At 42.1% G+C, this 12,065-nt stretch overlaps 1 protein-coding gene across 2 annotated transcripts in view; it reads right to left on the bottom strand.

Moving 5' to 3' along the window:
- The window catches only part of dmd (dystrophin), a 238,097-nt gene that overhangs the window by 77,553 nt on the left and 148,479 nt on the right, over positions 1-12,065 (bottom strand). For both annotated transcript variants that reach the window (XM_065952214.1, XM_065952213.1), the window contains exons 32-38: positions 11,819-11,953; positions 10,091-10,240; positions 4,683-4,844; positions 1,792-1,902; positions 560-733; positions 328-483; positions 69-239 (exon numbers count right to left, since the gene is read on the bottom strand). In XM_065952214.1, coding sequence (XP_065808286.1) covers positions 69-239; positions 328-483; positions 560-733; positions 1,792-1,902; positions 4,683-4,844; positions 10,091-10,240; positions 11,819-11,953 — 1,059 coding nt within the window. The remainder of the gene's footprint in view (positions 1-68; positions 240-327; positions 484-559; positions 734-1,791; positions 1,903-4,682; positions 4,845-10,090; positions 10,241-11,818; positions 11,954-12,065) is intronic.

Here is a 12,065-nt window from a genome sequence, read left to right as displayed (position 1 = left end):
GACAGCTGGTGGTGTGTTTCATCTTGTTTCTGCTGCTCCACCAGGTAGCTTTAAAATGAGTGTCATACCTGTGCCCATGCGACCTCAGCCTCAAGGTCGCTCGGCATACCATCCACAGCCGAGCGTCTGGTCAGCTCAGCATCAGTGGCGGCGAGCCACTCTGTCAGTCCATTCAGCTCCTTACGCAGCTTCCTCGACAACTTCAGACTTTTCTCCAGCTCCAGTTTACTCTCTGTTACCTACAAACACATTAAACAAGGTCAAATCTTTGTCTACCTCTGAGTTAAGTCATCATGTTTTTGAGTATGTACGTGTGTGTGTCCTGACCTGTGATCCCAGCTGGTTGTAAAGCAGTTTGAGGGCGGTCACTCTGTCGTCCATCTCTTTGGGCAGCTCAGTCTGCTGCTTCTGTACGATCTGTCTGCCTGTTTTTATCACCGTCTCCACCTCGCCTTTCACCTCACTCAGCACCTTGTACAACTTCTGTTACAAGAAAGACAGCAGGAGCTTAACATCGTATCAATCTATCTTGATCTGCTATTGTAATTCGATTACCCACCATGCACTGCTCCAGCTGCGACTGCACCACATCCTGCTCCACGCTGCCGATCTCCAGCAGCACCACCTGGTTTTTGACCCCAGCCAGCACGCGCTCACACTCGGCCAGCCGAGCGTCAAAGTTTGCAGGCTTCTGGAAGAGGCGGAACTTTGCCCACACGTCTGTCAGCAATTTCTGCAAAGAGTGTTACGAACACAGTAAAATCACACAACAGCTGCTTCAAACAAAGTGTAAACTCTTTCAATAAATGTGAAGAATCCACTATGAAGTGTTACGAGCAGATTGCAGAGGCCTCCATGTTTTCCGTTGTTCGTGTATCCACCTGCTCAGATCAACTCGCTGGCAGGAGATCACACTCACACTTCTCCTGAGTACATCACACACAGCTGGCACAACGTGGATTCCTTCATTAACTATTGAAATCTTCTGCAAAACTGCCAAGATTTTAAAAGTGATGTTTCAAGTGACATTGTGTACTTTTCTGCACACTGACGAGCAAATCTCTAAAATACCATTTGCTATGTGTGTTTAATGGTATGACTGTTAAAGGACCATATGACTCATAATTTGCATTTTAACTTGAACAGGTTTTTTGGTATTCAGAATGAGAAATAACAGTTTTTAAACGTGTAAAGAGGAATTTCAGGGCGCGCTGGTGGCGCAATGGTTAGGGCGCGCGTCCCATGTGTTGAGACTCTCGTCTCGAGCGGTAGGCCCGGGTTCACTTCCACCCGTGGCCCCCTTCCGCATGTCATTCCCCGCTCTCTCTCTCTGGTTTCCGACTCTATCCACTGTCCTCTCTGTATTAAAGGCACGAAAAGAGGAATTCCACAGTTTGAATTTATTAATGAGGATTCATATCAATTTCCCACAGTTCAAAACTGTAGCACAGTTTGCCTGAGCTGGGGCATAAATATACAACAGCTGCCTGCTGGCAGTCAGAATGCAACTCCACCATCAGCAGTTCAGTTGGGAGGGTTGGATGTGTTATGCCAGAATTGGCTAACATAGCCTGCAGCATGGAGCCTCAAGCAGAGATGAGGTGCGGGCTGCAGAAGCTCTGGTAAGCTCTCTGCTTTCTAAGTCCAAAACACCACACACTTTTAAAAAAAAGATTTCAACCTTGGAGATAAAACAAAAATCTCACAGCTCCCTCATGAGACAGAAAAGGCTCCTTACAACTTTTTCAACTTTGGGATATTAAGATTAAAAGTGCAGGTGTGAGTGTGTACCTGGGTGACGTCTATCTGTCCCAAGATCCTATTGGACGGATCTTTGTCTTGGTTCTTCTTTCTTAAATCCTCCAGTGTTGCATCATGGCTGCTCAGCTCTGACTGTATTTTCTGTGTTAAAAACACACACACACACACATCCACAAATTCAATAAATGTCAAATTTTGTGAACAAAGGAACTTCAACTACACAAAAACATCAGTTTCAGATGGGGAATGTTTGTGATTGACTGCGAAGAACAGGAGAATAGAATTTAGTCAATTGAATAAGGTCTGCCTGGAAAGTGAGACTAAATCAATAAAGTTTAAAATAATTGATTATGTACCTCATCCTGCTTTCCACAAGGGGGCAGGAGGCATCAAGGAGAGAGAAAAGGGGGCTCAAAAGCTTGAATAACTTGTCTGCCTCTCTCTCATTCTTTCACAAACACACACTCACTTGCTCTCTGTCACCCCCTCTCCTTTTAAATACCAAGTGCCGTGTAATCACATATGCTCATCCACACCACACTAATCCAATCATTCACTCATCATCCTGTGTGGTGTGTGTGTGTGTGTGTGTGTGTGTGTGTGTGTGTGTGTGTGTGTGTGTGTGTGTGTGTGTGTGTGTGTGTGTGTGTGTGTGTGTTATCAAAGAAAAAGAAGGAAGGAATGGAAGGGATGTGAAGGAATTAGATGTCAGAGGGAGAGACCAAAAGACGGAGGCAGTTTGTGTGAATGTGTGTGTGAGACTGGTGTGCGTGTCCAAAGCTGCTCCAGGCTTAATTATGACCACTGAGAGAAAACGAGCATTTGCCTCTCTCGCTCTCTCTCTCGCTCTCTCAAGTCTTTCTCTTCTCCCTCTACCTGTCAGCTTAGCCTGTCTCTGTTTATAACTCAATCTGAAAAAGCCAAAAGCTTTACAGTAGACCCTTTCACCACAGAACTCCTGAAAATATAAATAAATCAGGAAAGCCTGCCGCTACCCTTTCAGACATGTCCCTCATATATATTTCCCTGCCGGGTCAGGTGAAAAGGATGCTGCGGAATTCACTGTGTAATGTTTACAATATATCCAAGATGGCAGCAAAGAAACAGAGTCTGATGCTATGATGAAAATGTTTGCCTTATCCCAACGCTACATGTAATTGGATGATGTAGTCAGAGAATCAACATTTGCAAAAGAACATTCTGGCTTATGCCTCACTATGAGCATGAAGATCCCCCTGGCTTAGCACAATGTAAATATCATCACTTGGCCCAATCACTCGTGGGGAGCTTCCTGAGTAGTTCCTGCTCTGTTCACACTTTGGATCAATCCGCCTTCCTGTGGACAATGTACTGAAGGGAAGAAAATAAGTTGGGTTGAAAATAATACAAAATAAATTTACATTAATGAACAAAACCCCAAAGAAACAAACACCACAAAGGCTGTGTCTGAATCTACAACATCTAAAAGACAAACATGTTCACACAAAAAGGCCCATCGTCCCATCAGACTACAAAGACTCAGTACTGACTACTGAAGTTTCTCTGTAAGTCATTTTCTTTAAGTATTTTTTGAAAACTGTATACAGTGTTTTAGTAACTAAACTCGGGATGACTCTGTGTCTGAGCATTCCTGAAAAGGTCTGGAACTGAAGACCAGACATTTACGTCCGCCTCACACTGTGCATCTCCAGCTGTGTGGAGGTGAGAGAGAGAGATGGGTCTGAACTTCTCTCACAGCTCTCTCTGTTTGTCACAGCTTTTTCTGTCATGTTTATGTGCATAACCAAGTGCAACACTTTGAATGTCCTCGGGGAGAGAAAGACTGAAAATCTGCTCTGTTATCTGTGTATTTGTACTAAATCACACTGGATGACTGCCGGCCTCCAGTGTGGCTGTTCAGAACACCTATAAACACACTGTACAAATCACATCTACCCATATAACCTTGCTCTTACAGTGCTTTACATCAAGCTGTTATGTGTTCCCTTTTAAGAATAGTGTGACTGTGTAGTACAAGCACTGAATGTGAAAGTGTACAAACCTGGGTGCGTTGTTGCTGCTTCTTTGTACACCGACTGATGCAACACATGTTTAAATATCGAGTTTAAAAATACATTTAAAACTGAGACGGAGAAAAAGTCATACTCAGCATATCCAACACTTTTTTCTTTGATCAGACTACACATACAAACAGATGTTCTACTTCTTAGCCCTTTGGTAGAGCAAGATTAAAAACACGATTTCTACTAAAAGCTGTCTCAGATTTGACCTGGTTGAACCATCCAGTGGTTAATTCATCTTAAATGTTTGTCAGTGTTTTTTTCTGATTACTCCTGCTAAAACGTTTTCCAAAGAGAAAAAGTATCATGTTCCAATGGTTTGATCACCTCCATACAAAATACCACACATAAACTGTGGTGCTTTTTCTGCAACGCACACAGATACACAAGTGTGATCTTTATCTACAAACTGCATCTTGTTGAACTTTGTTATCTTCATGACCTTTTGCTGAGTTATTCCTTCATTAATACACTGTAACTTGAAAGTTCACTTTGACTGATAATGTAAGATTAGCATGATGAAATCATTGCTTTTGTTTTTGGTGCTTAAAGAAGCAGAGAAAGTGCATAAATAAAGCATTTTCATCTGACCTTTGGTTGATTTATTATTTGATTAATGCACCACATCGAGGACAAATCTCTTGGAATGTTTAAGTTCACTTTTTCTGTATGCATAAACAAAACAATTAGTTTTCTACTTCGAGATCATTGAAGTATTCAGGAGCTGAAAAGGTCTCAGAGGCAGAATTGGTCATCTTATAAGTTATCATAGTATGATGGTGGGAACATGTGAGGTTTCATGTTCTTCCTTTTATTCCTGTGATTCCTTAAAGACACACACTGTTACACACAGACGGCTACCTGAGCCTCCTGTGGGATCTGCAGGGCGTCGATGTGGTCAGCCAGGTACGCAGTGAGGTGTCGGTCGGTGTTGGCGAGCGAGTCTTGCATCTGCCTCAGAGTCTTGTCATTCTCCTGGGCCCACTGGACGCTCTTCTCCAGCTCCTTCCGCCTGAGTGCCGCCTGAGGAAACAGCAGACACATCAATAAGACTATGAATATGAGGAACGGCTGAGGGGGAACACCTAGGCTATGTTTACATGAATTCTTAAATTCAGTTTTCCAGCTCGAGTATAAAAGTAATATCCCACAAACAAAAGCTTGAAAATCTCTTCCCCCTGAGATTTAGATTAGATGCATGTTTAAAAGGTCCTCAGGGGGAGCTTTGGATATTTCATTCACATATTTACACCTGTTATCTTGTTTACTGCTGCATTTTACACCCAGTGTATAAAAAGCCTCTGCAGAATTACATCACTACCTCTGCACACACAGCCTACTACACTTCAGAGGCTGAAATTAAGCCAAGAGATGAGTCAAAAATGGGACTGTGACTCATGCAAAACCCAGAAGCAGACAGGTGTTTGGTGTCTTCATTCTGCTCGTACACTGCCTGCTGCTGCGAATAGTCACTGGAGCCTTTTCAAAAATGTAACTGCATGTTTGTGGTGTGTATTTTGTGTCCTCAGGAAGAGTTATGGCCACACACAGAGGACGGAAAATGCAATATTTAAAAAACCAAAAGTTATGATTTTACATCCATGTGTTGGATAATTAAATTAGTGGAGAGGAATAAAATCTCTTGAAGCAAACAAAACTTTTTAACATGGTTGGTAATTAGGAGGTTTGCACATTTTACCTTGTACAAGAGCCAAACAAATATCCCATTTTTCTCTTAAGCTTGCTGAAAATCTACAGCTAACTTAGGCTTTCAAAAATGACTCTATATAAGTTATCAATCTTCTGGATCATGGTCTTGTTTGCGTTTGGAGGTCATGAAGAGGAAACAGATTTAATTTTAGTCTGCATCATAACCAGCCTACAACTCCTTAGAAAGGCTTTAATGGATTTAAAGTTGCCTTTAAACTAAAACAAAGCACAAACACAACACTGAACTACACGTACATAAACTACATCTTCCACACACACAGACACACACACACACACACACACACACACACACACACACACACACATACCCCTTTGTCCCCCTGAACCCTCTTGAAGGCTGGACTCCGGGGTTTTTCTCTCATGATGTCTCGGAGAGAACGACCACATCAACAACAACAACAACACCGTTAACCTCAGACGCTGGTTGACAACGAAGAGCCTGGCAACTACTGAAGTGTCTCCTTTCTCTCTTTCCTCTTCCTACAGGATTAACTTACAAACAGACCAATTAGTTACGTCACACACCTGTGTGAGCCCCGTGTGTGTGAGTGCGAGACGGAGAGTGAGAGTGTACATGTGCTTACAGGTGAGCATGCTGATCCCATACAGAAGGATAATGACTCTAAGTATAGCCCTGAGCCTGCCTAACTCGTGTCACACACAGCGCTCCTAATGAGAGCAGGGAATGTATCGTTACGTTTTGTCTTGTGTCTTCGTTGATAATGTATGAAATGAGAACTTGAGCCGGATTAAATATTTAGACAAACATTGATAACAACCTTCCCTGTGGCGATGTAATCCATTTCTCTGGCAATTGTTGCCTCATGAATACATATTCTTATTAAACACCCCGTTTTCCCTTATTACTTATTTCTCTCACACACACAGTCCCGCATGCAGTGATTGTGAGCTCCAGAGATAGACGATCGCTGTTTGCTTAACTGCCTCGTCTTGGAAACGCCGTGGGCAAAGCGCAGGAGGCGTCTCCGCACCGTGCTTCCTCTTATTGGTTTTCAGCCGTTACAAGAAGCCGAAATTAAAAAAGGCAAACACGCCTCTTTGATGTGAAGAAGTGCAGACGGAGAAGTGAAACAACATTTTATCTCTCCACAAGTATCAAAGAGGGACATCGATATAAAGAGATTAGAGACTTATTCCAATGTCTCTGCGTTTACTGGGACCCCTGCACTCTTTAAAACAGCTCAATCTGATGCGGGACAACTTTAACAGTCAGCTATTTGACTCTTGCACTTTTAATACTTTTCTATGGCTAAGAAGGAATTTGATAAGAAATTATTTTCTGATCTGAATGTCATCTACATTTTCATTGTAAATGCAAAGTTATGTTAATCTAAGCGGGAGAAAGGAGGCTTCACCCTGCTCCGGGTTACTTGTTCTATTCTAAATACCAACAGAGTTTCAAAAAGTAGCAGAAGTTGGCCTGGTATGTTAATTTGATGGGAATGACCTTTTATAAAAGGCACCCTGTGGAGTTCTTTTGCAAACAAACAAAAATCCTTATGGTGTAACAAATGTGTTGGCAGAATTTGGCTAAAAATGTGTTTCTCACAGCAGACATTTCTATATTTCATGGCCAGAAAACAGTTGGTACTTTGAATAATGTTAGGAATGGCTGCAGCCTCTTCAGTTGCAGAGCCCAGTTCTGGTAGCATTGTCACCATCAATATGACAGCCAGGTTTGTTAATCTTAATTTATAAGTTACAATGACAGCTGTGATATCTTTCTTTTAGAGCATATTCAGGATGCCTCATATCAAGTGTGTTATCTAGGATATGACCAGTTTTAGCCACATCAGTCTAAAACCACTCAAACTGCAGACAGAATCTGACAATTTGAGGTCATGGCATTTCTAAATGTCTCTAGAAATCTCTAGATTAAGGCTGAGAAATGACTGCTGTGAGTCTGGAGCCATCCTTGAGGTGTGACTGTGTGTTCTTCAAACAGCCTAGATCAGGTTACAAAAAGGACATTTAAAAAAAGAGAAAGGGATTCCTTCAGTGCATTTCCCTCAGGTCAAAGAAAGGGAAACACATTAAGGCAATATTTTGTTGTGTGTGCTGCTGCGGCTCCATCTGTCTTTCTGGAGAGACTCACAAACAGCGGCGTCCTGTCACCGAGCTCCTCGTCCTTTTTATGGATGACAAACAAACGGGGGCTCAGAGCCGCCCGGCATCACCTCACACGTGAACATACTGACATACGAGCCCAAATAAAGGACACCAGCTTCTGTGGTGCTATCAAACACGTACGGAGTCAACAAACATAATGACACAAAAGAACAGATACACACACAGACACACACTCTCAGATGGGTAGACAAACAAAAGGAGGCTTATCAGGCTGCAAGGAGAACATTAATCTGGTTCCATTGTGACGGAGGATCAACCCAGCAGGCAATGAGTGTGTGTCTATGAGTGTTTGTGTGTCTACTGTAGTGTGTCACTGAGGATCAACACAAGAGGCTGAGGATGTATCGCTGCCATTGACGAGGGCTGATGACGGCCAGAAGCAGGGCAAGAGAGATATTTGGAGTGGAAGAGGAGAATGAGGAGGAGAATGAGGAGGAGGAGGGGGCTAACGGGAGGTGGAGAGGGCACAGAGGTGGAGAAAATGGACGAGAAATTGGCAATGAAAAGGCAGAAGAAGCAATAGAAGAAGGGGAAGGAAGATGATAGAATAGAGGAGAAAGGAAGATGATAAATAAATAGAAGTGAGGGGAATGTGTGATTAATGCAGGTAGGGGAGAATGAGAGAAATGGATAGGGAAGAGCAAATGGAAAAACGTACAAAGAGCAAGAAAAGAGGGCTCCAAATAAGACTTGCTTCACGATTGATTCATTGAAATATTAGTCCAGTAACTGATCAATTTTTCATCTTTAAAATGCTGGAAAATAGGCACAAGTCGACACAGCCAAAAGCCATTTGGTTCACTGTTATAAAAGATACAAATAGAAGAAGTACTTTTTCCAAAAACCTTCTTGTTTTTATACTAAAAAAATCAGAAAGCAAAGAGGTGGAGGAGAAAATACAGAACTACAATAGTTATTCATTTCGAGGTAATAAGTCTTTAGTTTTTATTGGAATCATTTCCATCTTGTTGTAGCTCAATCTTCCTCTAAATTGATATTCTAAGGAGGCAAACGGCTCATTGTTCTCCCGTACGTCAGGCTTACAATAAGCAACCAGTTATGCATCCAGCCTTTATATTTCCATGTTATGTCACTTTCTATGTTTCTGTGAGTGCACTTTTACATTTATTCATGTGGCATTTTGTTCACAGCGATGCACAAATGAGCTACAATCGAAGCCACAGTGCATCAAGGTGCCTAATCAAAGTAAATGCTTCGTTTCAAAGAGCACGTGTTACAGGGAGCACGCATCTGCATGTTCACACAGACAGGAAATGAGAAGGGAGCGAGAGCATGTTGGGAAATGAGGATTTCTCAGAAGTATTAAGACCTCGTGGGATTCCGCAGAACAAAGATGCTGGGCAGAGTGACAGAGGAGGAGTTTGGATTAAGACCCCCTGATTTACTGAAACAGTAGGACCAGTTAGCGTTAATTAGCTGGGCGCATTGAGCAAAAAACAAGAGGGTTTATAAACCTGCTTGTAGGACTTCTGTGAGATTGACTTGTGATACATAAAATTCATTTTTATTTGGTAGAGCAACTGCTTCTATGTTTGCTGTTTTGCAGTAACCACAACCCGTGCTGTGTGAAAAGCTTTTGTTTGCCATTCAAAACAGCATCAAAAAGCAACAGATTTCCAGCTTTAGCGACTGAAAAGAGGGTCATACATTTATGATCAAAGACTTTAGAGTGACTTTCGCTTCAACCCATGTTTAAGAACCAAAACATCAGAACACAACATGAAATGTCACAGTTTACAGAGGGTGAACCAGCCCAACCCCTCAGATAGAAATGTTCACTTTAAACTCCGACATGTCTCTGGTGGCCTGTGTGTTTTCTTTTTCCATCCTGCGGTTTACAATGTTTGAAGCGTACCACCTTGCATGCCTTAAACACTGACATTGTAAGCTCTCTTTGCGCAGCACTTTCTAGATGATGGTTATTGTGTAAGGGGGACAAAGTGCAAGAAACAACACAAAACCAATAGGGAACAATACCAAGTAGAGTGACACTAGCTGTCTTTGACTGAAGCCAGAATGCTTTGTGGAAGATCTGCAGAGCTTTTTCACTACATGCTGGATGTTACAGTTGTCAGGTTGAGGAATGAGGGGCACTCTCAGTCAGGTGCAACAGGGATGAACACAAACCATTTTCTGATGTTGTATATATTAGGGAAGGAGGCATGACTTGTGTTGGTCATCAATCAGAAGACTCAGATGTCTCTGTACACTTGTGAAAAGGGTGTAGAGAAGCTGATCCTGATTCTTAGCTATTCAACCAACATACATGTGTTCAATCCACATTTGGGAATATGGAAACAAGCTGCACCCTTGACAAAATACATGCAGTATTATTCTGCATCATATGAGTGGACTTAGCAACTTACCCTGGCAAACAGTTCATCCCATCTTGTGTTGAAGGCATCCAGTTTCTGCTGAATCAGCTCATCCAGAACGCCTCCGTCCATCAGCGTCTGCGCCAGCTCGCGGATCTGGTTCCTGTTGTCCTCTGGGTGCCGCAAAAGAACCTCAAGACCCTGTACACACAAGCAAAATATCATCAATCACTCTTTAATTTCAGTTCAAAATAGCTTCAGATGATGCCTCTTGTGGTCGTGATATTATATCACGACCACATATATATATAGTTAATATTGTGAGTCATGATCATGTAGGAGAAGCAAATTGAAAATTATGCAGCATTAGAGTGTTAAGTGATGACATGTAGGGGTTAAGATAAGTCAATTAGTCCTTGTTTGTCTGACGTTGGTACTTAACAGCTTTTCACACATTCAGAAACCCACAGAAGGTCTGTGTGGTTGGCGTCGGTGGAGCGATTAGCGTAGTAAAACTCAGCTGAGTAGGCAGTGATTACCATTTTTGCTGTAACATACCAACATTGAAACAACATGAAAGACGGCATCCTGTACAGGAGGCTTTAAGCTTTCTTCATTATTAAACCCCTGCATGTAACATCTAAGGCAACCTGCACAAGTACAGTTTGGAATTAACAAACAAGCCTCCCTGTATTTTATCATAAACACTAGTAAACCTCAAAGTCTCTAATTGAACAATTCAGTTTAAGTTTTAATGGCCTCACTTTTAAAAAAAACTTTGTTCTGCATATCAGCATCAGAAAGGTCTTATCTCTCAGTCCACTATGTATTTCCTATAAATGGCAGAAACATCTTCTCTAACCTTATTGAACAAGTAAATATGGTAAAAAGCAAGAGGTGTTGCCTTGCTAAGGACATACTAATCAATAGACATTATTGAGCTATTTGCAGGATCCTACCACACCCTCTGCATGTGTCTATAGTTGCTCTATCTGCTTCTGCTTTTTTACGGTCTTGTGTGAAATAAAGATTCTTTCCTGTTACAAAAAGTGATTTATTCTCTTGAGTGAAATTAGCAACTATAATCAGCAACCCCCTCTTCTTCTGTGTTCAGATCATAAAAAGAGTGTTAAAACAAACTGCTCAGTGTCATCCTCCTGTAACTGTTTGTCCATGCAGCTAAAAATGGACCAGAGTCGAAGGTAAGTTTGGAACTTTGCTGCAGTCGTTATAAGTGATCTAAATATGTCCTCATATGTCCTTAGAGGAAAGTTAATTTTGTGAACACATATGTCTTTAATAACTGTAATCTCTGAGTGGCAAACCGTTTTTATCTTAAGTATATATTCCCCATCAGAAAAAACAACAACTTTGTCTTGTCTTAGCAGTGCAAAGCTTTGATGGTGAAGCAGCAGTGGGACGGGCTTTATTTTGCAGCATCAGAGACTGAACACAGCTCCAATAGGATCAGTAAACAGTAGCAGAAGGTGATATCTGTAGCTCCAACAGGAACACAGCAGAGGAACTAAGCTCGAGTCAGCTTGAACAAAAAGCTGAAGACAGAAAGAGACTTTTAGAAACAGATCTTTCTCTTGGGTCTCCAGCAGGTTACGGATCAATTTGAAGCTGGACACACGTTTTTTTTTGTTGAGTGTCCAGCTAAACTGAGCCTGTGAAAAACTTAGAACACGTCTTGATTCCTTTACATGTTTTATTTTGTCTGAAGACTTGTTGCAAACATTATTTTGCCCGAGCATGCACCCTCTTGTTCACACTCACATCCAGCGCCTCCTGCAGCTCCCCCGCTCCTCCCTGCATGTTCTCTGTCTCGTCCAGTTTCTGCTCCAGCTGGTCAAGGAAGGCGTTTTCTTGCTCCAGGTAGGAGAGCAGCTCACACCAGCACGCCCACACCTCCTGCAAAAAAAACACACACACGAGCGTGTGCAAAGTCATGAGGAGGGAAAAGCAAATGATTGCGACAAGTGACATGTTTTTTCCATACACATATTAGGCAACAGTTGCTTCT

The sequence above is a fragment of the Labrus bergylta genome, chromosome 24 (genome assembly GCF_963930695.1).
Source record: "Labrus bergylta chromosome 24, fLabBer1.1, whole genome shotgun sequence".
NCBI lineage: Eukaryota > Metazoa > Chordata > Actinopteri > Labriformes > Labridae > Labrus > Labrus bergylta.
The sequence above is the reverse complement of the archived record's forward strand: the minus strand, read 5'-3'. Positions and strand labels throughout refer to the sequence as shown.